This window comes from Cydia fagiglandana, chromosome 19 (genome assembly GCF_963556715.1).
Source record: "Cydia fagiglandana chromosome 19, ilCydFagi1.1, whole genome shotgun sequence".
Lineage (NCBI taxonomy): Eukaryota > Metazoa > Arthropoda > Insecta > Lepidoptera > Tortricidae > Cydia > Cydia fagiglandana.
The window spans coordinates 13,467,191-13,495,178 of NC_085950.1; the positions used below are offsets into that span (position 1 = coordinate 13,467,191).

General features: G+C 37.6%; 2 protein-coding genes across 2 annotated transcripts in view; one reads left to right on the forward strand and one right to left on the reverse strand.

Annotated features, from left to right (window-relative positions):
- The window catches only part of LOC134674230 (uncharacterized), a 31,880-nt gene extending 10,186 nt beyond the window's left edge, over positions 1 to 21,694 (reverse strand). The window contains exon 1 of the mRNA XM_063532290.1: positions 21,490 to 21,694. Within this exon, the coding sequence (XP_063388360.1) occupies positions 21,490 to 21,694 (205 nt within the window). The remainder of the gene's footprint in view (positions 1 to 21,489) is intronic.
- LOC134673706 (uncharacterized) lies at positions 42 to 27,939 on the forward strand. Its single transcript, XM_063531706.1, has 6 exons — positions 42 to 305; positions 21,841 to 21,934; positions 22,604 to 22,630; positions 25,326 to 25,421; positions 25,749 to 27,602; positions 27,736 to 27,939. The coding sequence occupies exons 2-5, from the start codon at positions 21,841 to 21,843 to the stop codon at positions 27,365 to 27,367; spliced, it is 1,836 nt and encodes a 611-aa protein (XP_063387776.1). The 5' UTR covers positions 42 to 305; the 3' UTR covers positions 27,368 to 27,602; positions 27,736 to 27,939.
- Positions 27,940 to 27,988: the final 49 nt, after the last annotated feature.

Below are 27,988 nucleotides of genomic sequence, written 5' to 3' on the forward strand. Positions count from 1 at the left end.
GAAGACCCCTTTCTAGTTGGTTCAATCTCTTCACAAGAGGTCATGTCAAGTTGGTAAGTTTGCCAGCTTAAGTAAAGCTCGCGTAGATGTAGCGATGTTTGAAAGGGCAGGTCTATCTATGGTGGTGGTAAACGTAGCGGAAAGGTTAAAAGCGTGGTCTATGGATCGCACGCGTGCATTCGAGTCCCACACGTTCGCTTGATACTGTGTACCTTTTCAGTTTTTTCGGAAATTGCAAAATTTGGTGACTAGTGTTGTGAATTGACGAGTTGTTTCTTCCGTGCCTTGAGTTTAGAAATATTAAGGTGAGTTTAGTGCTTCCAGTTAATAACTAACAATTACGATATGGATAATTATTGGATATACTTATAAGTATTAATTTACCTTTGTACCAAAAATTTTTGTAGGTACTAAATGAAATTCCTATTTTTTTTAAATCAAATATTTAACTTAGTTGTTAGGTAATCCACTTAAACATAATGTTCTCAAAAGTGCAACTCTTGAATTTAAATTCTAATATATGTATGTAGGTACCTAAATGTGCATACATATGATCTTAATTGTAGCTACTATATTCTTGGTTTGTTTATTGACCGAGCGTTAGCGAAGGTCTCCGTTTCAGGTTAGGCAAAAATGCTTTCTTACGTCCGGATGTTCTTCTCAGGTTGCAATTCTAAACCGATTCTCGTGAAATTTTGTTAGCAGGTTCGATAATTAAATAATTATATTTTTATTGTGATTCATATTTTGGATTTTTTTTTTCCAAAATGGTGAGGCTTTTCAGTTTGAAGTTGTACTCGCTAGGTCTATTACAGCCCACAGAGCCACTAGTACCTGTATTTAGGGTAAAAACCGACCAATTTCTTATTTATGATATAAATGTATACCTGCAACTACATAGCAACTACCATAATTTATTTTATTGTATTATACATAAAGGTTAAACAAAGCAAACTCAGTGCTAATCCTGCAAATCAACACTCAACAATACCGATTGATTTACGAGTATACTCAGTCTCGGTACCCAACAATATTGATTTACGAGTGTATCGAGAATGCAATTACAATTCACAATTACGTATAAATGTGTCTTCGGCAAGTACCCTGAGAATGAAAACAACGAGGGCATGAGACCGCCGCCTCGCTTTTTACTACCTGTTTATATTGAATCCACGGATAATCATCATAATCAGACTATAACTTGGGAACAAATTAATTCATTATTTTTGGTTTGTGGCATCATCTTCTTGCACCATCCCATTAACCCGGGGTTAAGCGGTTAAACCGTTAACCCAGTCTTAAATTGTATTGGTAACTATGTTAACTCCAGGTATAACCGGTTAACTTCGGGTTAGTGAATGGTGTCAATGCCCCTAAGAGTTGAAAACGCCGCGCTGGTTCGATTTTGGACTAGGCCACTAGGAGAGGGCTTGGTTACCTTTTCTTTAGTATGTGACATCCATCTTAGTTTATAATAATCACACTCTAATTCGTCTTTCATTTTCTAAAGAAATTATAATTTCACAATTTACAGATTTTATTCTCTAGCGGTCTAGCCATTCAGAGGCCTATAAGACTTACATCTCGGCAGGTTTTACTTTAGATACCGTAAAATGGGGTGAGTTGGGTGGAATTTGACTTTCAAACCTCGATAAAATTTTATTTTTACATGTGAAAACTGAATGGTGTATATAATAAGTGGTTCGGACGTTTGTATTTTAGTTTGTATTTTATTTTGGGTAGTTCCATTTCATAACTTTGACGATAAAGAGGAAACCCACCTCACCCCGTAGTGCCTCGTATTTGGGGTGAGAGGGTTTTTCATACAAAGGATCCAACAATCTTCCAAAATCATTTGGAAGATTGTTGGATCGATTTTTTTTATTATGCGTATTACTATAGCCCCATTTTAAATTGGAATACATTATTTTTGTAGCAATAGCCTTAAAATCCCTTCTCACCCCTCTCTCAAACCTTCTCTCCCCATTCATAACCCAACTCTCCCCGCGAAACCTACTCACCCCGTTTTACGGTACTTAAAACTAAAACCGACGATTGCCTAGATATGTTGGTCTAAAATATTCGAATACTTTCATCAACTCCTCCTTATCATAAAGCTATAATAGGTAATACTTAATGTTGCAATTTTTATGCGATTTACCTAGTTGCGTCACTGATTTGAGAAAATTTGACAACATTGCGGGTTGTGATTATTTTAAACATTAGGCATTATATTTTGTATATTTTCATTGTTATTTATTTTAGCTTAAATATTTGCAGATCAAACTTATTTTATATACCTATCTTTATAAACTATTCCCGATTAGGATTTGGGTGACACAGAAAACTTCGTAAAACGATATAAGTATATACATATTAGACAAATTAAATATGAATAAAATCTTTGTCTTTTTAAGCCCATATCATTAATTTTTATCGAAATCGCTGGAGTGGAAATGTTCTAGAGAACTTAGAAATATATAAATAAACATACTGCACGTTTATCTAATGGTAAGTATCGGATAAATGTCAGCCGTTTTCCCCTAGCCATCAGCACCGTTTAAAAGCCGTATCTCAACGCCCTCTCTCAGTGACATACGCCTTTTCTTAAACCTGGGGTGATGGGGTCATTACCGGTGCAGTCCACACGCACCGACTACGACCACTTACGATTTCAATGAAGATTCACTACCGATTATAGAAAATTATCGAGTGTCTTAGAAAGTGAAATTGATAATCATGATTATTAAGTATCTATGTTCATCATTAGCATTGCTTACGCTACGTCTTACGTAGGCGAACAACGCGCGAACGCGGCGCGGCGCGGCGCGGCGAAATCAATCCTTTGATGCCCATAGAAGTGTCCTACGTAAGCGATCTCGTTGCGAACGCGGTGCGGCGCGATTTGCACGCGAATGTCAGGCGGCGCGGCGCGGCGCGGCGCGGCGGCGGCCGCTTTCGCCGCGCCGCGCCGCGCCGCGTTCGCGCGTTGTTCGCCTACGTAAGACGTAGCGTTAGTTACATTACTGCATCTTTAGGTAATCTGCTATTTAGTTTTTCGACGTTGTTTGGACTTCTGATTGATATTTCATATTATATACGGTGGCTAAAAAATAACTGCATTCCCGTTGCCAGGGAGTTTTTGGGAGTATACTGAGCAACTTTTACTATACGGGACCAACCCCGAAATCGTGACAAAAAAAATATTACCGTCCCCTAGAAAAAGGACTAGCCAAGATGTATGAAACAGCCAAATTTTTTTTTCGCGATTTCGTGGTTAATGTCCCTATTTTTGGCCCACTAGGTTTACCTTGTCCAATAGATAAATCACTCGTAGCTTTGTTACATCCTTCACGGTACCTATATCGTATTTTATTCATGAGCAAGACACCATAGTCATAGGTCACACAACTTACCCGGCCGTCACTTTGCTTTAAGCGTTAAAAAATAATCTGACATTTGGCTTAATAAAGGAATATCGTATCGCGATGTTTCGATTCTTAATCTTAACTGCACAATGACTCACCACTTGCTCAATCAAAATGGTCATTAATAACATAATTGTGCAGTCTCCATTGGACAACAGTTTTGAGTTGCTTAATCGCATCACAACAATATAAAATTGACTGTCAGGTATTTGGGAATTGTTGGTAGAACGGAAACCTTGGTACGCGAGTCCGATAATGATGGGGAAAGGCCAAAGGATCTCCTCGACGAAAAAACGCTTCGATCTTGGGCTCATTTCAAAAGGTCTCGAGAAGAAATTGGTAGACCAACATTAAAGAACAGGAGGATTAGTAATAAAAGTGTGAGTCCGACACCCCAGCGTCCTTACAACGAGGACAGATACGACCACCCCAGAGCGGTAGGGTGCGACCCGACACAGCTGTCATAAGTACCTAGTCCATATTACCGTCTAGAATGGAACGTATCGAAAGAGCCACCAAAAATACGTGTGCCAAAAGTAACATTTTGTCAGTAACTTGTTAAATGTAGAAGCATTAAGTGCTTCTACACGTACGTGGTCAGCCTCAAAAACCCACGAAGAGGTTAGCCTTTTTATGGGACTAATAATATAGATACTCGTAGGTCCCCGTCGAAAGTGTTTTATAATGTATCACGGTTGACCCAATAACTTGGCCTTCACAATACAAACAAATGAAGTAAACATTAAGTTTATTCGAATATCATTAGCTCAAATCATCGTGACGATCATTACGCAATTTGTACCATTATCATCATACGACAGATCATCATAAATTCATCTCGGAACGACCATTCAATAAAAATACTTAACTCTGTCGAAATAAGGTTTGAATTGCTACGGATCGGATTGAAAGAAAGATATATGACGGATGATAATCGTAAATTAAGTTTCCTTTATAACAATGTGTATTTTATTGTTATTAAATGTCCAATTTGCATGCTTTGGGAAAGGTCACTTCAAATTGACAATGGTTTATAACAAGGTAAGTCAATATGCGGAAACTGACAACCTAATTAACGAAAATTTAATTAAGCACTACAACAATTAAAATTTTATGATATTTGGCTATTATATCTAATATCCTAGGGTGGGTACAATCAACTGCAATAATATGTTACTCTTCGAAAGCCGCAAAAATATGTAACACGATGGTTTTACCTACAAAATAGACATTAATTTTGCGGCCTTTATTTAATTAACATATTATTACAGGTCACAGGTCTAAAATGGCGTTTTTATACTTGGTGGTCTGTAGTCTTATTTTCGTTATGATGCGTTGTTGCGTTTGCGCTATGTGCGGCTGTCGCGTGATCTAATGATCGATCTTTATTTTATTAGAAGACTAATCAAATCGTTTTTTGATCGTCGAATCAAATCGCAATTAGATTTTACATCTACTTACTAATTAATTTACATGGCGCTGGTGCTAGTTATAATCACGTACAATAACAGAATAACAATAGGCAATAGGCAATAACAGCCTCGACACACGCGGAGCTTCCTTCCGAGTTCCGAGTGTCATAAGTCCAGGTGAAATCGAAAGGCGGCGGGTCGGGGCTAGGGTCAGCGAAAGTGAACCTGGAACCCAACGTGCTGATCCGTGATGCACTCTATGCAATTTATAATGGTTTAATGTGCATCGAAGGACGTGTTTTGCCGTAAAACTGGTATGTCGCGTGTTTGAAACGAGTTTATGATATAGTGTATGATTTGCCGGAATTAACGTAAACTTTAAATAAAATTAAATAAACAATTTTACCGGTAGTTATAACATTTATTGGTTAACCAACCAAATATAAAACCTCCTTGATCAGTCTCTGAACGACCTGACTTTAACCTACGTTATTTGGTCATGTAGGTAATATTTTCTTCTACCTTCAACTGGCTAACTACTTTTATTTAAATACCTAAAGTATACAACAAGTACCTACAGAGTATGTACGTGGTACGTACCTAAACAAAAAATCCAAATATTGACGTGTTTGGCTCTTAATGTTAATTTGGTGATAGGATAGCCCCGCGGCTTTGTGTGACTGTAATTATGTTTTTGATGTCTCTATGCCGTACCCTATGGCATTTCGTGCGCGCTAACACTCACAGCTTTTACGTCTGACATTTTGTTTAAGGGTCGTAAGTGTGTAGGATACTTTCCATATTATGATATTAATATGCCTTTACTGTTGTCGAAGACATAAGGTATTCGGTATACCTTTGGTCCCGACCAGTCAAAAAATCAAATCATTTAGATGGATGTTTAGGTTGCTAAAATTTATTCAACTGTATCGGGTCATTTTCTGTCAATAGCCACACAGATCATAGGTAGACTTATTTAAATCTAATGCAATGCCAATAACATTTCCTAACGGTCATATTTAACTAATCATATTTAACGTACATTCTATGGCAGAAAATAATCAAATTTACTTAATTAATAAATATAAGCTTCTGTATAAAGTCGTCAAGTTCGTAAAATGTAATTAGGTACATCGGCCAATTTTATACGGAAAGGCAATCTCAGTGGTATTAAATTTAATTAAGCACTTGGTTTTAATTACTTGCATATGCAAGCGATGCAAACACTTAGGCATTAGCTTGTATAATTATAAATCCTTATTCCCAATAGACCACCCAAGTACCAGAAACAAACAGCTTGCAAAATCACAAACAACTTGAAATCAGCCCAATCGAATAATTGGGTTAAACAACCACTAATCTAAGATGCTCTTGCGCACATGCAATTGTGGGTTGTCATTGGCAAAGCCAATCTCAATAATACAGGACTAGTATATATCTGGTCTCCTATTGCATATAATATTTAAGAATCATCGGGTCAAATTATACTAGGAACCAAGTAACATGTAGGCAGTAGGTAATGACTCCGCACGACAAACAATTTGAATTCACATCTTCCATATCGTAATAAGTCAAAACATAACATACTGACATAATGTTTGCGTGCACAATGTGATATATTATGTTATGGTTACTCTTCCTTATGATTTGTGCTGCCAACAGAACTGACCACTTTATCTCGTTGGTGTAACGTTGAAGTATGAATAGTAGGCAGAGCAGTGGACGGTAATGTTGGATGCGTACATTTCACTTGAAGTAGCATGCAATTTTTTCTTACTAGCTAGGTACTCAACTAAACACACACACACACACACACACTCACACACACACAGCTTGTATAATTTATAAATGATCTTCTAATAGTTCTTGCCAGTGCAGAGATTATGCTACCAGAAGATATGAAAATTAGTTATTTTTGTAATAAGTTAAAGACCAGCTAATATATTTTTGCTGTACTTTCTGAATTATCCGGGTGAAGTTTTTTTCCTATAAGTACTTTCTAATTTTCCATGGAATGATCAATTAACTTGGGTAAGTTAGGTCACAATGGGGTGTAGTTCAAATCTAAAAAAAAATCTGTTAATTACACTTTTGGTCTTATGAAATACGAGTACCTTAGGTACGAGTACTCTAAGCTGTAGTTAAGTATACCTTTAAATACTTAATTCGTTAGTTTGACCATGACTTAACTCTAAAACCTTTTTCTTTTGCGGCACATAATAAGTAATATGTCTTCAATTGTTCTAATTTAGTTTAACTAATAACCCATGACCGTCTAATTCTCATAGTCTAAAAAAGAACTTTTGACCTTTCGCAGCTATTGTTACGTGGAAAGTTGCATCATAATCGGACAAGCTTATTTTTAGATCATAATCGCTTGTCGGATGAAGGTAGCCACAATTATACATCTTGTTTAACCAGGTAACCCAGATTATAGTACAGACGTTTATGTCACATTTATTTAATTGTGCTTAACGTTGTTTGTAATTAGAGGTACAGTAAAGCTGCATTTACTAGTATTTTATACAATCGTCGTATAATGGAGAGCTTTTCAGTAGAGTACCGTGCTTAGGCCTGAAAAGCTTGATTATATCGCTATTTTTAACAGCTATTAAATTAATCACATTAAGTATTTTTAATTTGAACTAAAATATTAAATTATTAACGTCAGTATTTTATAAGTAAAACTCATATACCTACTTGGTACATATTAATTTTGTATTTATTAATACTGACATAATTAAAAACAAAGCTATAACTCACTCGGGAGCTATAGCTTTTTTTCACAATCCTTAACTCCCGCGGGAATAATTGTCCTATGACACCTGCATGAAATGAGATCTTTTTCTAGCAAGTGTGTAATTAAGACATCAACGAGGTCCTTTTTCATTAAGGGTGACACAGAATATGTTCAAGCGAGTTAAATTCATTCATTCATATCTTGAAACAATTTAAAAGCAGTAATTAGCCAAACATCTGATCTCACAATCATTAATGTACATAAATGCTTGTTATCTTCATTGACCAACCGCAGCGTTGAGTTTAAAATTACCGGTTTCAAAACGTCAAATTTGAAACAATGGCGGATCCTTTTCCCAGATTTTGCATAACGTCTGTGAATGCTCGTGCACATTAATTGTATTTTCTTATCTTTCTATCTCACTTCGTTCAATAGAGTTATGACAACGTGCTGGTTAAAGGAGGGTAATGTGTTTCTGCCAATCGAGGAGTTAATCAAAGTTTTTACTTACGATTGAAGAAGTTGATTGATAGGTACGTGTGGGTTCATAGTTCACATATAACTCTGCGTATGACCGAAATATTTTCATGTCATTGTCATAATTGTTTCGAGTTCCTTAACAAGTTATCGTTATTGGTTAATTATTTGCACTAACGGCCTAATCAACTAGTATTGATATTAATTCTGTCAAAACCAAACCTCACACACTTATAAACTTTTTCAATAAGCGCCACTTGCACTATCCCACTAACCCGGGGTTAAGCGGTTAAACCGATAACTCAAAATGTACTGGTAACCATGGTTACTTAAGATTTAACCGGTTAACCCCGGGTTAGTGGAATGGTGCAAGTGGCGTTAACAAGCATTATAATCTTTGGAGTAATACCTAAATAAGCAATTTGCCAATAACTATCTAAAACGCATTAATGTGTCGCTTAACTTCAAACTCTGGTAAATCCATTCGACCCTCTCAGAAAATCTCTACCCTATTACCTTTTCTTAATACCAAAATCGCATAATCTGACAGATGGATTTACCCGAGTTTTAAGTTAAGCGACTCAAATGGTCTTGTAACCATGTAAGTACCACTTTTTAATCTACCAAAAACTAGGACAAAATTCTGATCCACGTCTCAACCTTCTACAATTGAACAAAAACCTGTATAATGCCCAATCTCTCATAAATCAAACTTAATATCTCATTAATTTGAATTCTGTTGAGCATTGCAGCGCTCCAAATAATTTACCTACATACAGTTGCTCCAATATTCTTTGAAATATCGTACAGATATTACAATTTTATGGCCACATACGACCTTTCGACGTTTCACGGTAGCATGCGCACGCGATGGTATCGGTAGCAAAAAGTGTTCACACGCATACAATACAGTATAAACACTTTGCATATACTGCTAAACTTTAAGGACATGGATTTCCTAATTTTTATACGCCTTGCGATGATAGCAGAGTACTTAAGTATATTTAATGTGTGTGTGTGTGTGTGTGTGTGTGTGTGTGTTAGTCAACGTTTGGCCCCTAACTAGGCTCTCGGCGGTGTTAGATAATTAGTCTCTTTTTAAATATCGATTACTATAAATTTTTTAAACATGCAGATACGTCTGCGAGCGATATTCCAAACTTTATATTAAAGGAAAAAAAACCGGGCAAGTGCGAGTCGGACTCGCGCACGAAAGGTTCCGTACCATAAAGCAAAAAAAAAACGGAAAAAATGCAAAAAAGAAAACGGTCACCCATCCAAGTACTGACCACGCCCGACGTTGCTTAACTTTGGTCAAAAATCACGTTTGCTGTATGGGAGCCCCACTTAAATCTTTATTTTATTCTGTTTTTAGTATTTGTTGTTATAGCGGCAACAGAAATACATCATCTGTGAAAATTTCAACTGTCTAGCTATCACGGTTCGTGAGATACAGCCTGGTGACAGACAGACGGACAGACGGACGGGCGGACGGACGGACAGCGAAGTCTTAGTAATAGGGTCCCGTTTTACCCTTTGGGTACGGAACCCTAAAAACCGTAATTTTTCAATTTTTTCCTTTAATATAAAATTTCGATTACTATCATTATTTAAATGTACTGGCCCCGTAGATAACATGCTAATCGCTCAGCAGCGAACGAAACGCAACTGTCACTGACATACTATTATGGTAGAGTGAGAGACACAAAGCGATTCGATAGCGATGCATGCACAAGCGATTGTCACCTTGGCTAGGCTAGGCCACCTGTTCTATACGGATTTAACACAAAAAGATTAGGTCTTGTAGTGAAGCGTCTCATTTGTAATAAGCATCTCAGCATCATCAATAAAAATATCGAAATAAAATATGTAGTACCTATTTCGTCAAGTCATAATCTCCATAAATCCGTGTTGATGTCTTTCCAATTTTATTCAGCCCTTCAAAACTAACGCATTAAGGTCTTCCATTCATTCCGCACGTAACTGAAGTGACGCAATAGTTTGGATTCTAATGCTTTTTGAGGCCACGATGGAGTCATTTGTGCAGTGTAATGACTTTGTATGTATTGACACAAGCTTTCTGAGTACGCTTGACATATTAACCGAACGTAACAAGGAGGGTCATGTATAATGGCCTTTTACATGCGTTCTGCATTTGATTACGTATAGGAAGATTTTTGAACTTGCTTGTTATGTTTCAACATGTTGATGTGTTAAGTTAATAATAACTTGATTAGTATAAGATAGTTACACGTAGCTTTAGAAAAAAAGTGCTTCTCTGCGCACAACTTTAATGCTTATAGGACTATTTTGCTACTTACGAGTATGAATACTTCCACCGTAATAAGGTTATTTTTGAGTTACATATGTATAAATCTCTGAAGAATTAGGTACCGATCGAAAATTAGTTTGAATAGACGTAATAATACCAATTGTACGTCACCATCATCATCATCATCAGCCTACTCTCGTCCACTGCTGGACATAGGCCTCTCCTATTGCACGCCATTGAGCACGATTTGCGGCAACTCTGATCCAGCTCTTGCCAGCCGCCTTGCGAAGGTCATCGCTCCATCTAGTCTGAGGGCGTCCTACGCTACGCTTGCCGATGCGCGGTCTCCACTCGAGAACTCGTCTACCCCAACGGTTATCGGTTCTACGGCTAATATGACCGGCCCACTGCCACTTCAGCTTGCTAATCCGGTGGGCTATGTCGACGACTTTAGTTCTCTGACGGATGACTTCATTTCGAATACGATCCCTCAGAGAGACTCCGAGCATGGCCCTTTCCATAGCTCGCTGAGCGACTTTGAATTTATGAACCAGTCCTACCGTGAGTGTCCACGTTTCGGCTCCGTATGTCATCACGGGCAGGACGCACTGATTGAAGACTTTTGTCTTCAGACTCTGTGGGATTGACGACGTGAAGACTCGACGCAGCTTCCCATATGCTGCCCAGCCCAGCTGTATCCTTCTATTCGACTCTTTCTCGAAGTTGTTCCGTCCTAACTGCAGTATTTGCCCGAGGTAGACGTATTCCTGAACAACCTCGAGAACAGCCCCTTGTATTGCAATAGGTCCCGGAGCAACACGTTCGTTGAACATAACTTTCGTTTTGTCCAAATTCATCCGGAGACCTATGCGTTGAGAAGAATCAGCTAGACCGGTCAGCATATGCTCTAAATCCTGCAACGTCTCAGCCATTATAACGATGTCGTCGGCAAATCGCAAGTGTGAGATGTATTCGCCATTAATGTTAATACCATGTTCCTTCCAGTCGAGCGTTTTAAACATATCCTCCAAAGCATTTGTGAACAATTTGGGGGATATCACATCCCCTTGTCTCACACCACGATGCATGGGGCATGCACACCACATCCAATTGTACGTACAAATGTATAATATTAGCAACACCTTCAAGATGTCACTGTTAAACTACATGTTAATAATAATTGTTTAAATACTGTTGTGTAATCCGAATTCACGAAATATTGAAATATTTGCCGTTCTTCTATGGGTAATGACATAACCGCAATGTCCTCAGTCCTCACACTTGCAAAATATGCTAAACTATATATTACCCGCCGCTGCTGTTATTTTTATGGCGCGTAATGTTCTTACCAAGTACGAATATTCCGCGTCCGAATTGAGAAATAATCAATAGTTTTACATGTTAATGCTTGTCCAAGCGGATCGATGTGTAACTCCGGTAAAAACTGTATTTAGGGAGGATGACTACAGGTTATGGGCTATGTACAGAAAAATAGTAGGTACTGTAAGCTTAAGTGGAACCGTTTAAAGTTGACAAATAGCAAAATGTGATATTAGACTTATGACGTCGATCTGCTGTTGTTTTAATGTGTGTTGAAGGCCAAATCCAAATTATCGTACAGATAGTTTCCAGACAATCTGTAGGTACCTGCATGCCTCCAGAAAAACTGAAAATGAACCATAAAGCAACAATAAATAATATCTAAAATAATACATAACTATTTCAGATTATATTTTAAAATATACCTAGTATAGTGTGACTACTTTAAAAACATAAATATTTCATAAAAAAATTGTTTTGTTCCCAAAACTTGTATTTTATAACCATTTTCTTTTGCATTTATTCACAAAATAGTAGCGTAAGCTATTGATACTCTGTATACTTAATGAATTGGACAACCACTTTACCTCACCGATTCAACTATCTAAAGTAATAAACTAAACAATGGCTAAAATAGTCACATGTCTTGTTTTTATAGTTTTTACCGATAATAATTAGTCGAGCCTGCAAGCGATACGGTGAGAAAAATAACACTTGACTGTGGGCCCGATTCGGATTTTGAAATAGCCATCTATTAGATATATTTTAGACATCACCAAGATACGATAACGATATGTTTAAGATCTAACCTGTCAAATTTGACATTTGCGCGATTCTGGAGATACTCTTGAACGATGGCCACAGGATATGACTTAGAGATCCAATTCACATCTAATAGATATCTTACTCTATCTAACGTAAAAGTGACATTGGTTTCCCGAATTGCGCTGCAAAAGAGAACTAGTTGATATCTAAACTATAACGTATCTAGAATGGATCTAGTACGTGTCGTCTCTTGTGAATATCTTGAAGTTCGAATACGGTAGTGTTACAGAAAATTGGTTGCATTGAAAACGACATGACAAGGGTCACGAACTTACTGCATTCACCTCCAATTGGGGGGCACAACAAACTCTTAAGAAATAAGTGTCTATCATTTTAATTTTATGTTCAAACTTTTATTGCCAACTGTGCTTTGAACAGAGTCATCAACTAACTACTCATCAAAACGAATGTAACGAGCCTGAATTTGGTGAAGTTGTGTTTATTATTAGAGTTTATATGACCAGTTTAACGGTTATGGTACTGTTGCCGCCGAGGTTATGAAGCTATTTAATGCTAGATTTCAGTAAGTACCTACAATCGAACTTCAACTTGCATGATTTGACCCAAATAATCTAATAGTGGCTTTATAAACTTGTAGACTTCGCGAGCATAACTTAAAACCGAATAAATGTATTATATAACTCCATTTTCAAAAAAATCCACTAACTGAATACCCATAAGATATATAAGATACCTGCTCATAAAATACTGCTCAAAAATTCTTTACAGAATCGGTTGAGAATTGCTACCTGAAGTGAACATCCGGAATTCCGAACATACCTACGAAAGCATTTATGCCCAAGCTAAAACGGAGTCGTTCACTAACGCTCGGTCAACTCACAAACATTGAAAGTTCAATACACTTTAAACATAACTCTTCTTTTATGTTTTTTTTATTACATCATTCGAAACGTAAGTGTACCGAATAAAATATGAACTATGCTAAATATAAGTTAGGGAAGCATCCCATCTCACCTATCACCGAGCAATTAAGCACATAACATACTGCCGTATTCGATCTTCAAGATATTCACAAGAGACGACACGTACTAGATCCATTCTAGATACGTTATAGTTTAGATATCAACTAGTTCTCTTTTGCAGCGCAATTCGGGCAACCAATGTCACTTTTACGTTAGATAGAGTAAGATATCTATTAGATGTGAATTGGATCTCTATATATATTGGAATCGCGCAAATGTCAAATTTGACAGGTTAGATCTTAAACATATCGTTATCGTATCTTGGTGATGTCTAAAAGATATCTAATAAATGTCTATTTTTAAATCCGAATCAGGCCCTACATCTTTCGGCGCACACGTCGTTTAACCTCCAAATTGCATTCCACATTCGCTTATGCTAAATTTACGGCCGTTAATTGCCCGGTAAATACAGGCGATGCTGCGGTTACATTGAAGCATTTTAATTGGGCGCAGAGAAGGTAAATAATTAATATTTTAAGATAAACTTACGTCACTATTATAATAATTATGGTTTGTTTTGGTTTTGTAAACGTTAAAATTTTATATGTTCATTTGAAAGTTGAAAACAAATATTACATAAGCTCCTAGTACCAATTAGAACAAATCATATGCCGAGTTCTAACTCTGGCTTGACTCTTAGGCATTTCGATTTTAAGCATCAACATTCCTTTGTCGGCCTTACTTAGCGAACTCATTACATTACCTATGTCAATATTGATATCAACAAAATCAAAATGTAATTAGGTATCAAACTTTTAAGGAATCTAAATATATAAATCTTAAGTATAACTAACGCTTGACCGGGCCGGGGCCAGGCCGGAGCTTCCGGCGCTTCGTTTTCTATGGAAAGCACCACATGATCACCGATCAGCCGTCATAGAAAATTACATGTCGGACTTCTCAGCATGAGTCATCCTGAGGGTAATTCGGCGATAGGGAATGCAAATTTTTACAAAATTTCATAACCGAATATTAGAAACTCGAATAACCTGACTATGACTTGAATTCTATGTTTTTATCATCTAATGACTACAAAATCCTGCCTTTTTTGGCTGTGAAGCCTGTGACTATATTTTTTGTCATTCGTGTACTTTAATAATGAAAATATACCAAATTTACTTCCCTTATTATGAAATATTTTTATTGAATATTGTATCACGTTCAAGGTCATATTTTGCTTTTTCTGTATTTTGTATGTTTTATTAAAAAACGAAGACTTATACTCACATTCCCTAATACTTTACCTTTATTTTCGTAATATTTTAATTATTTTATTGTAAATTTATCATTTTTTGTTGAAAATAACCATAACCAATTATAACCGATATTCGGTTATTTATCGGGCATAACCGTAACCGAAACCGGTTATAAAGTTCGGCTGGTTATTGCATTCCCTATTCGGCGATCACGTAGACCTTTCCATAAAAAATCAAGGAATCAAGCACCAGAAGCTCCGGCCCGGTCTCGGCCCGGTCTAACGTGAAACGTGAGTCATCCTTTATGCATATGACAGATCAATTTAGCACAGATTTCGCATTACCTCACTCAGCGTATTAAGAAACGCGACCACAATCGATATCGGATAAGAATCGCGAGTATCGATCGATCACGATCATTGTTCGATCGATTACATCATGCCTTGGTGGTTGGATGAGGCTTGTATTTGGGCCAATTGAGATGAATACAGGTGTAATCAATGGATGATAGTTGTTAGCTTTCTTTTCTTCGCAATGGTCATTGGGCTGCCAATAATTCATAGGACTGTGCGACAAAAAAGATCCACATCATATTTATTCATCACAAGCCTTTCCAGAATGAATAAAAACGTATGCAAGTATTTTATTTTGACTAGTAAAATATACTTTAATTTTACCAATAAACTTGTGTAAGTATTCTGTAATATATAATTATGTCGAATTTGTTAATTGTCAATTCATAAACCATAGGCAATATTACGGCTCGATTCGGGAAATGATTAAGAGACTCACTAGATATGAAATAGTAAAGAAATAATGAAGATATGTCACGTCCCACAGGTACCTTAAGCCGCCATAAGGTACCTTACGTTATGGCGGTTGGCGCTTACGCTATTATTATCGCTGCTCCAATATTATTGCGGCGCTATGCGACGTGAGCGCCGGCCGCCATAAGGTACCTTTTTCCGTGGAACGTCACAATATCTTTACTATATCGTATCTAGTTACAGATATCGTATCTCTAATTAATTTCCCGAATCGCGCCGCATACCTACCTACCGCTTATTAGCATGACATGCGTTCTCGCGCACTAACTCATATAAGTATCTAGCTCGACTTCAAGTACCTAAGTAGCTGTGGAGTACGGTCGTCGGTTCCTCCAATGACCAATAAAGAGGTTTGCTGTTTGGTTGACACACCTACACGCAAATAATTCACATTAACATTTATTAGCTTGAAAAAATGTGACTGTACCTTGTGCTGTACGCATAGATATTTCTATCATTCACCAGTTAAATTCAATGCCCCAAACCTAAACGCGAATGTCTATTGGATCACTATCGGCGCGGTTCCCAGACTGTTGGCAGTAACAAGCAGCTCGTGACTTATTTGGCGATGCGCCGGAGAAAGCGGGATTTAATACACTATTTCACAAACGGCACCATCCCGACATCCGTTTTCACCAAAACGGGAGAACGATAATTCCAATAAATTGATATTAAAATTGAATGTTAAGTGCAAACTGTCATCCTTGCATGAACAAGATTTTAATTGAGAAAAGGCATTGTGTCGTGAAAGCTTGTATTAGGTAATACTTGTGATATGTGATTGACACGAGACGTGTAATATTTCCACTTGAACTTTCTTTGATGAAAATACGATTAAGCAGACATTTCGCCCATTTCATTGCCTCTTTACACAAAAGTCTTATTCAAAAAATGTCCCCAAAATAAATATGTCCCTCTTGTACAAGGACATTTTTCTTAGTGCCTCTCATGCAAAATATGGGTCTTAATTATTGACGCAACAATTTCCAGGAGCTTCATATTAGGTAAATCTATGTAGGTATATATTTATACTATATTTCCAAATTAACTTGAAATTTACCTAAATTTCTTTCAATGTTGCACTACGCTAGTAAAATAGGAGGTAGGTACTTCCAACGCTTAGGTAATCTAGCCCTCTGCTAAACTAAACTGATAAACCTCAAATTTTATGCTTAAACAACCGAAAGTGTTTCCAATAGGTTGGTAAAACCCAAACACCAAAGCGGTTTCACTAAGATTATAACAAAGGAAGCAAATATGTAACTCGAATATTACATTGTTATTCGCTAAGTGTTAGGTAAAACAACATGCATGTGCATGCTGGTAACAATGCGCTTTCCATCATTAGAGTTTCCTAGGATCTGCAAACAGTGGTAAAGTCTGCAGCACATAAATTGTAAATCATGACTGGTTAAAATATAAATTATGATGTCAGTCTCATTACCTGAGGTACATCTCACGGAACATTAATCAAAACAAATTCATTTCTTTTGGGCTACAGTCCTACGAGTATAGGACATACAGCCGCTACAGGGCGCTTCAGTTATATATTACCTACATTTGTATAAATCGTAGGTATATATGAACTTATTTTCTTCTTCAGTCAGCAAAATTATGAGCTTAGCACTGTTGCACTTTAGCGGGCTGTACTGTACCTAAGAGTTAGAGCAACTTCTATAAAAGGTGGCGCTATTTTAGAATACGATATAAATAACCGACTATATATCAGCAGCAGCAAAATTAAGCAATAAAATTGAGTATATTTACAACTAAAATAAACGTGGGTTGCCTTTGACCCTCTTTGTAGTTTCATATCTTAACTACCATTTCCAGTAACTGTTGTTATGTAAGGAATATAAATACTTACGTATTTGGTACGTTTATGTAATTATTGGATGACTAGCACCTATCTACTGACAGTATGACTCCTCTTCTTATGAAGGTGAAAATGAACACATATGTCTACACTCTACATCTACAACATACCGTAAAATGGGGTGAGTTGGGTGAAATTTGACTTTCAAACCTCGATAAAATTTTATTTTTACATGTGAAAACTGAATGGTGTATATAATAAATGGCTCGGACGTTTGTATTTTATTTTGGGTAGTTCCATTTCATAACTTTGACGATAAAGAGGAAAACCCACCTCACCCCGTAGTGCCTCGTATTTGGGGTGAGAGGGTTTTTCATACAAAGGTGATATTGGAAGATTGTTGGATCGATTTTTTTTTATTATGCGTATTATTATAGCCCCATTTTAAATTGGAATACATTATTTTTGTAGCAGTCTTAAAATCCCTTCTCACCCCCCTCTCAAACCGTCTCTCCCCATTCATAACCCAACTCTCCCAGCGAAACCTACTCACCCCGTTTTACGGTACTGTCGTTTAGTGACTACTTATTACCAAAAAGCTAAGTAGAAGATTTAAAATACTCAATATTTTCTATTTATAGGTAAGTATCTACAAGCTGTCTACATGTTATATAACTGCCAATATTAATATGTATTACGCTGGCATTTCATAATCAATGACTAGTACATAATATTCATTAAAAAAAAACAAGTTTAACAAATCGTACGGAAATAAGCTTAAGCCTTCCAATTGAATTAGCTACAACTAGGGTTGTAAAAAAACGGTTTTTTTTCTGACTTGAAAAAAAAACATAAAAAGAACCGTGAAATAAAACCGTTTTTTTTCTGGAGTACGTTTTTATTCAAAAGTATAAAAACTCAAAATTTGCAAGGCAGTTAATACTTTTATACGGTTGTTTTACTTGTTTTAGACTTTATGTTAACCATTAAACCAATTTAATTTAACAACTTTGATTAATAACAACAATTAAATGAAATCTGTAGTGGTAGTTATCGCAATTTACTGTTGGCAACACCAACGCCTCTCGTCGCCGCATCGGGGCACTTAGTTTTAAGTTACTTAGCCCCACTTGCACCATCCCACTAGCCCGGGGTTAAACGGTTAAACCGTTAACCCAGTTTCAACTTGTACTAGTAAACCATGGTAACACAAGGTTTAACCGGTTAACCCCGGGTTACTGAATGATGCAAGTGGCCCTTATATAAATAAATCACGAAAAACCGTTATTGTGGCATATTTTTGTTCATCTGAAAAAAAACCTAATTTAGAAAAAAAACCATGGTGCCAGGTTTTTTTTCATGTGTTTTTTCATAAATTTGAAAAAAAACATTTGGTTTTTTTTCTATTTGCAACCCTAGCTACAACCCGTCATCTAAGAATTTAAAAACTATTAAAAGACACTTGAACCTGTCCGCACGAAGTGTCTCAACTTTGACATTTTATGACACAACATTAACAGAGGTCATCACAAACCCAAAACTATTCAAAACAATGTAACATTCGCAACGCGTGCGCAGCTCACGCCAAAACGTCACAACGACCTTTCTCTGATTAGCAATTATAAATTTTATTCACTCGGATATAAAGCTGAAGTTAGCCTTATGTAATACGGCTATTTTAGCACGTTTCATTGTCGTATTCGAGCTAGATTTTTGTGAACTTATATAAACCTTCATAGTTTAACTCAAGACCGACATTGGTTTACAATGATATTGTTACTTTTGGAAGTCATTGTTGTTGTGTGAAATTAACGTTCTCAGTTCATGGATGGTAACGGGCGCCTATAATATAGGATATTAGTTAATAGCAAAAGAGTTATTTAAATGTGTGACTCGTGACCTAAGCTTCGATTATCAAACAAGTTGAAATTATCAATAAAACATGAATGAATATAGAGGTCAATAGAAGGCCAATTCATTATTTTGCATGATTTTTTACATTGGGTTACTGTTATGTTAGCATTGTTAGCGTGTTCTGCAATTTCTAAAAAACCTATTTTTTTTTTTCATATGATAACGAAAAAAAAAACTTCAGATGTTTCTTGTAAACTTATATTCTTAATTTAACGGAATAAATTAAATGTTGGTAAATTATGCGTGTTACGTTGTCTTACGTGAGTTTACTATTTGAAACAATGCTGCACTTCATACGTTTACCTGAAAAGGTGAAAGGTTTAACTCATCTAAAATTTCATAGGCCCAGGCGATTTGCATAAAAGTTGACACTTATGTGCGGAATGACCTGCGCCCGCGACCCGTGTTTACTATATTGCACAAACGTCTATTTATTTACGTTACGCTACAACTTAACAGATATTTTCGCAACGGCTGTCATAACGTGAGGTGAGAATGAAATTGTATTAGTATCGCTAACCACAATATTCCATGGTTTTAGAGTCTATTGTATAAGGTCCTTCGGTTCGCTAACCTACAGTGTGTGTAAAAACCACACGAACTATTCAAAACTCATAGAGTCAGATGGGGTACCTAAATATAAAACACGGGTAAAAATAAGACTAAGTTTTTAACCCTCAAAAACTTATTCTATTTCATTCCTATTCCATTTAAAAGAAGCCTTGTGTGTAGACAGGCCTGAGTTACACTTGTAAGTTTTACTTACGTAAGTAGGGACACGGCTATACTACAGAATGAGAGATGAATATCGTTATCTCATTCTAACAAATAGCTTTGTCCCTACTTACGTAAGTAAAACTTACAAGTGTAACTGAGGCCTTATATTATTTTAAAGAAAAGATAAGAAATAGTTTATTCAAGTAGGCATATTACAATGCGCTTATGAACGTCAAATAAACCTTTACCGGCTCCAACCGTACACCTCTGCCCCGAGAAGATTTAAATCCGCCCTCAATGAAATATAATAAGTTTTTGAGTGTTTTAAATTAAGTCTTACTTACATATTATTAAGACCCGAAGGACACGAAGAGTCCTCGTGACACATGCATTTTAAGCTAAGGGTCATAAAAATAACAATGAATCCCAACCCAGTCTCAAAAATTACGAACAGTTTCCTAATTAAATATATTGGCATTGGTACAGCTGTTGAAACACAACACAATGGCAAAGGACTACTTACTACGAGTACTCCTAGACGCAATTAATTAAATTAGACAAAAGCTTACAATTAGCCATGAGCGTTAGTTAAATTAACACCGTATTGTTCGTTTGGGACGCAGACGAAATGTGGAAAAAAGTGCAAAAACGTGTCAAGGTTAGTTACTGGTTAACGATATTAGCATCGCTAATAAATCTTATTTATTACCAAACTTTAATGCTCGACCATGATGTAGAATTTAATAGAGTTAGAGCTTGTAAAATTTGATAGAATGATCAAATACCTACTTGGCAGTACGAGACTTGATAGGCAAATTGGGATTACTGTTATTTCGGCAACTGCGGGAAACCAAAATTACTTAATGCTATTCTTTGCTTTGAAAACATGATTTAGCGATTAAATATAACAGGATAAGAAGCAAACACTTATATATCAGACATATCAGGACACGTTCAATTAAGCCGATATGCTTCTGATCATCTTGTTTGAAAATGTACCTAAACGAAACAAAATAAAACCATTTACCACTCTTAGTAACTTATACATTAGGAACATAGAATATTTTCTAGGATACGCAAACCTTAAAACTACACTTACCATGTGTCCCTGACTAGCCAAGTGTGCGATTACATCCATAGCGCAGGCGCTCTATCGAGGCGCGAAGATAAACGCCATTGTGCCCACGCGCAGACGGCGATAGATCAAACCTGGGAATCGAACCCGCAACAATGCACAATGCGTGCAAACTTACGCAATGCCTACTCTGTGAGCTTAATTTACATTTTTTAAGCTAATTATTTTTCTAGTTTTACAAGGGAAGTGAAATTGGTGTGAGAAAAAATTGCACAAATTGGCTAGACAAAGACAAAAACGAGGCTAGGTACCTATTTCCTGTTCCTTTTGGATTTACAGACAATAGTTTTATAGTCACAAGCAAAAGTATCACAAGATGGCATAAGTATGCAAAAGACGAAAATGATGTACACCTACATAATCATCATCCTATCAGCCTTTTATCGCCCACTGCTGAGCATGGCCTCTATTCGAGTACGCCACTTACCCCGGTCCTGAGCTCCTGAGCCAATCTCATCCACAAGTGACCCGCAATCTTCCGAATGTCGCCCACTCAACGAGCCAACGGACGCCAGGCACTCCTTTCGTCTGTAAGCAGCCACCATTCCGTTAACATTTTGGTCCACCTCGACCTCGATCTCGACATACATCACGCGGTCTTGAAGTTCGATGCCGAGCATGGTGCGCTCCATGGCTCTCTGTGCCACTCGTATTTTATGCACAATCTTTAGCTTTACTCCCCTTGCTACTTCTGATACTCGTACTGACTAAGTACTTAAGATACGACACGATGGTTGATTGATTCCAGTTGTAACATTGTTCCAATTTTGTATTCCAGATGGCGCGGTGGTGCGCTATCCTGGCGCTGTGCGCGCTGGCCGCGGCGGCGTGCACCAGCGCATCCGAAGCGCAGTCGACGCAGGCGAGACTACGTAAGATCATTCATTTAAGGAACATTTTAAAACTGAGGCTTTACCAATATGTCCTTATTGCGATTCGGCTTAGGACCTAAACCAGGCGTGGCTCACTCCGCGATTTCGTCGCTTTGCTACAGGTAGCTAAAAGTACATCCGTTCGACCCCAATTTTGGGGTTTCCCATAAGCCGCGCGTGGCGCTGTCGCCACCTAGTGGCCATATCTGAGCTGATCGTGACAGACGCGTTTTGTTAGAGAGTGAGTCTTCTGTACCTAGTACTATTATTTATTCTGTGCCTACACTGAATTGCTAAAGGACGGAGCTGTATAAGTCGCATATCTCCGTCCCTTAGCAATTCAGTTTATGTCCTAAACAAAATCGCAATAGGGACATCATGGTCCTTACCATGATTTTTGACCCCTGTAGGCAAAAAAATCTGAAATAAATTATACTTGGGTCTATATTTGAGTGATTTTACCGCTTCACTTGCGTGGATTCTTTCATCTGACTACCATGAAGTCAAAATGGCATGATGACTTTCCGATTAGCTTGTTAGAAATCTTAAACTACTACCAGATAAATGGATAATATTCCACTTAGATTATAGATCATTTAAAAATGAAGAATAAACTCAAACAATGACTCATGATATGACATTTAGTAAAACACAATGCTATTCTTCCAGAAAAAATACGCAAACGCGCTAGGAGTGGTACGTACACAACAATTACCACCAATACCACCCACTTCCACCATTCACCGTCCAACCCGCTCGCCCACATCACAACTCACAACTAGAGATGCACCGGATATCCGGTTACTATCCACTATCTATAACATTGCTTGATTTCGGAGTAAACAAATTGGATTTAAGAAACAGACACGGTCATAATCGTACTTGTTTATTATTTTTCACCACACCAGCTCGGAAAGGCTTACTTTGCACTTCAAACACTGATAGCAAAGTTGCATTTTATTCACATGTGAGGCAAAGTAATCAAATGCAAATTTTGAGTGGTTTTCTTATGTTTGCTGGTAGAATTGACTTTTAAATGATGATTTGGATGATAAATATTTAATAACATTAATTTGGATTTGATTTGGTTTGATTTTGTTTCATATTTTACATTTAATATTTGCTTCGGGTTGGTGTGGTGAAAAATTTTGTGTTTCACTTGGGGGCAAATTTTGTTTAATCCTCGTGCTTTGAAACCCTCGCAACGCTCAAGATTCCATTTGTCGAACCACTCGCTACGCTCGTGGTTCAATTTTGGAATCTTTCGCTTGCTCAGGTATCAATTTAGCACGAGCGGTTAAACAACAACTTTGCCCCCTTGTAAAACAAATAACTATTAAAACAATTTAATCATTCCACTTGCACCCGCATTTCGAACTTAAAAATGAGTCCGCGCGAACGTTTACTAGGAAACAGGTCAAACCTGCAGAATGCGCACCTGAAAAACCGAAATGTAGGTATAGTTCCGCTGGCCGAATATTCGGCGGCCGGATACCGGATATTCGGCCGAAAGTCAGGCCGAAAACCCGATATCCGGCCAAACAACTATCCGTTGCATCTCTACTCACAACACTGATATTGATATCACACTAGCGATATTTCATCGATTACATTAAATCACATAAAATTCTGCTCACGACTTCTATCCACATGCAATCTTTTAAAATAACTCATGATCTCTTGTAAATTTAAGATGGAGATTTAGAAACAGGGCTATAACCGCAAAAATCGAAGTTTTCTCTGTCACTCTAATTACGCCTTCATTGGGAGTAAAAGAGAAATATCCCCGCAATTTTCGAATTTCCGTTTTCGCGGTAGCCCCTCAGAACGATTTAATATCGTTGTGTGACTACAATCCATCTGTTTACTATGTGAATCGCTAATGACCAGACATCGTAACTTTTACAGCATTTTTGGTGCAGCGGAGTGGTGTTAACGGAATCGGTATAAACAATTTCAACCCTAATGATTAATTAGCATTAATTACGTTAATATTAACCTTAATTTACCATTTCAGTTGGAATTATCTATACCACTTCCGTTAACACCACTGCGCTGCATTAAAAATGCTGTAAAAGTTACGATGTCTGCTAATGACATTCTTAATTATATATACATGTTTTTGATCCATAAATTCTATTTTAGTAATCTCATAGCTTATTGCCTTATTTACACAATCAATTTTCCTTTACCTGAAAAAGGAGATGTAAAGCCCGCTTTGCTGTATCCTTAACTATCTCCTTATTCCTTTTTATTGGTCTTCTACTTTTTCCTACACTTTTTCAATATTCGATACATGAACAAGTTTTAATTTTTTACAGTTGTAAATACATATGCTCATAATTTCTTTGTGCAATATATGTACCTGTATATATTTTACTCGTTTTATGTGTATATACCTATTTAAATGTATTATTTATTTAAAAAGAAGATTTATTTCGACGTAAACAATACAAAATTTATGGAGGTGACAGTAGGGAGTTACATAAAAAATATAGATATGTATATATTTCTTGATGGATCTTCACTCTTCAGTATAATGTATATTATTTTTATTGGTTTTACGATTAGGTACTCTGTAGGTACATTGTGTAATATTTTAGACTTTCCTTTTCTTAATTCATAACCATATCTTGCTCGTTCTACATAGAGTATTTTACCTAAGTATACTTACTTATTTATGTAATACCTTCTCTTTTCATTAAATGATATCTGTGGCCCTAGTGAATAAAGGTACAAGTCTCGTGCAGCGCGGGTGTAAAAGGGCGTAAGTCCCACGTAACATTTATGCCTTTTTACACTAAGCTGTGCGAGACTTGTACCCTTTTTCACTAGGTCCACAATTGTATGTGGGGTTTATCCTTTGGTGTTCGTTTCGTCTTCTTTTATATTTTGTATACTTACCCTTACCCTTTAATTTCTATCATTTCAGTAAGGTACATCTAAAGTAGTTCAATCTAATATTTTTAACCTTCTTCTATTACATCTGATAATTATATTGATTTATCTTTTAATAAAATAATTATGTTATGAACTTATTAGCTTTTCTGTCCTTCTTCGACAACTTTGTTTCTCCATTTAATATTACTTATGTTAATCCCATCTAACCAGTCTTCGTCATCGTGTTTCGGTAGTGATCCTACTGTCATATTCAATCGTATTGGTCTCGAATAGCAATGCACAAGACAAGAATTATCAAGATGTATTTCAAATTAAGAAAATTTCCTTAGGTAAATTTTCAGAACATTATTTCTCTGAGAATGTCAACAACATTGCTAGTCTCGAAACTCTTCCCACCCTAATAATTTTCTGGTCTAAACCATCACTAAACCCCCATTTAATCGGTGACTTGGTGTCTTCTCATCATTACTGATGACTCCTGGTCTTGCAGCCGACCAGTCGCCAGCCAAGCAGGCGGAAGTCGATGAGATGGTCAGCAACCTTCTCCAATGGATTCAGGGCTTTTATCAACAGAGGAACAGAAAAGGTTCGACACTGACTAAGCAAGTTTTAACTTACCGTAGCCTTAGGAATTAAATGTAGAATTTGTTCGAAAAGAGGAGAGTCGTATAATGTATACTACGGGCCCTATACATTCCACGACTCTTCACTTTTCGCACAGATACTATTAACAAGTGAAATAGGGGATTTGTACAGAAATACGTTTTGTACGGATATGATGGTCGCACTTGTCTACGTGATAGCGTGATAATGACAGTAAATTTATTTATTATCAAGTGGATAACGCCATACAGCATATGCCTGCTGGATAAATAAAAACAATCGTTTTAAATTACTTCTTGTATACTTTCAGCTCGCCAGTATTTCGGAGGGAAACCAGAAAAGCCAAGACCATTCGAACCAGCTAGCTACCTACCGCCATATCCGCCAGCTGGCCAGCGTCCGACGCCGTCGTATAGCGAAGGGCCGTCATCGTCCTACCAGCCGAGCCAACCATCACCGAGTCCATCATTCCCGTCGCCGACACAACCTGAACAGCCATCATACAAGCCATCACAACCGGACAATGCCCCGTATCAACCTAGCCAACCTACGTACAAGCCCAGCCAGCCTAGTCAGCCTACCCAACCGTCCTACCAACCAAGTCAACCAAGCCAGCCTAGCCAACCATCTCAACCTTCATACCAGCCTAGCCAGCCCACTCAACCGAGTTACCAGCCAAGTCAACCAGCGTATCAGCCAACCTCACCCCCGTATCAGCCCAGCCAACCGAACAAACCTGATGATACCACTCTCCCGCCCTATGAAGAACCCCAGCAGCCCCAGCAGCCCCAACAGCCACAGCAACCCCAAGAACCACAGCAGCCGCAGCAGCCTCAACTGCCAGATTCTGGTAGCGACGGTTCATCTTCAACTCCCGCAGTGCCCGATGATGATGACCGTCACCCCCCGCACATCCACGCTATCACCGTCGATTGCGGCAAAGAAATGATGACCATCAACATCGAATTCAATAAAGTTTACAACGGAATCATCTACTCTCAAGACCATTTCAATGAGCCCGAATGCGTTTACGTTAGAGAAAACTCTGGCCAAATAAAATACTCGTTCACAGTCAGCTTGAACACCTGCGGAACTAGGTTCTTCAGTGACTTCGAGAACGAAGGTCAAGCGTACTTAGAAAATGTTCTGGTGCTGCAAAACGAACCTGGCATTCAAGAAGTGTGGGACCATATTCGCCGCGTCAGGTGCTTGTGGGAAGGCAACCTTACCAAGCAGCTGATTTCCTCTTTAAGCGTCGGTATGCTGAACCAGATTACGAGCAACTTCAGTGGTGATACTGCAATGGCCCGTTTAGACATCCAAATAGGACGTGGTCCATTCGCGCCTGAAGCCAACGGCTTGGTCAAGATTGGAGAAATCATGACACTAGTCGTCACAGTAACTGGTGATGCCGGCTTTGACATATTTGTCCGAGAATGCGTCGCGCGAGACTCGGAAAGCCGCCATATCGTTCCCTTGACTGACAGCAATGGCTGTGTGCTTAAGCCTAAGATTTTCGGTGCCTTCCAGAAGACTAGAGAGACAGGAAATACTGGAGCGTCGATTATAGCGTACGCATTCTTCAACGCGTTCAAGTTCCCTGATGAAATGGATTTGATCATCCAATGCGACGTCGAGCTGTGTAAGACAGACTGCGATGCGTGCCCCAATCCTGGTAGCATAGAGCCCAGAAGGAGAAGGAGAGATATCATCCATTTCGGAAACAGGACTTATGAGCCTTCGACTACCATCGCCAAGGGCTTGCGTGTAGTATTTGCGGAAGACCTGCCAAAGGATAACGAAAATTTCTGCTTATCGCCCGCCGCCGCCATGTGGGGCAGTGTTTTGGTACTTTTCGGTTCATTGGCGACTAGCATAGCAGTATCCTACCTGTGGCAGAGGGGGCGCGGTTCAAGCAAATTTTTATAAAAACCGCGAAGTTTAGAAAACTTATTTAATCAATAATAGAGGAGCGATTTGTGGAATGCTTCGCTTGAAAACTTGAAAGATGTTACTTAATTTATTTGGTCCATAATATGTAATTTTTTGTCGATCATTTTCCTCACATAAGAAAATGATCGAAGTCTGCGAATAAGATGTAACAATTTTTAAGTATTATTGTGATTTTTAGTTTTTCTCTATGATTTTTTTACGTGCCTTTAGAGTGACATTCCATTTCCAACTGCAGCTGCAATACTGTTCATTTTACTATGGAAACTGACAATGACAGCGACGCGTTTCCATAGTAAAATGAACAGTATTGCAGCTGCAGTTGGAAATGGAATGTCACTCTTAAGACACTAAGTAGGTCTGCTGTACAGACTCTGATGTAGACGTTAAAATTAATGTTTTAAATTTAGAAAGGCTTGTACTAAAACAAATTAGTTAACACTGCCACTAAGATACCTCTAATGAACTAACAAATTGACAAAAAAAACACCAGTGTGATATGTGCAATGCACGAAAATGATAATGATTATCATCATGAACGTATCTCCATTTTTAGGATTCCGTACCCAAAGGGTAAAACGGGACCCTATTACTAAGACT

Excerpts from the sequence above, each read along its gene's own strand:
- LOC134673706 (XM_063531706.1), top strand. The coding sequence starts at position 21,841 with ATGGCGCGGTGGTGCGCTATCCTGGCGCTGTGCGCGCTGGCCGCGGCG. Across the intron at positions 21,935-22,603 it reads GTCGACGCAGGCGAGACTAC|AAAAAATACGCAAACGCGCT; the intron begins GTAAGATCATTC and ends CTATTCTTCCAG. Across the intron at positions 25,422-25,748 it reads TCAACAGAGGAACAGAAAAG|CTCGCCAGTATTTCGGAGGG; the intron begins GTTCGACACTGA and ends GTATACTTTCAG.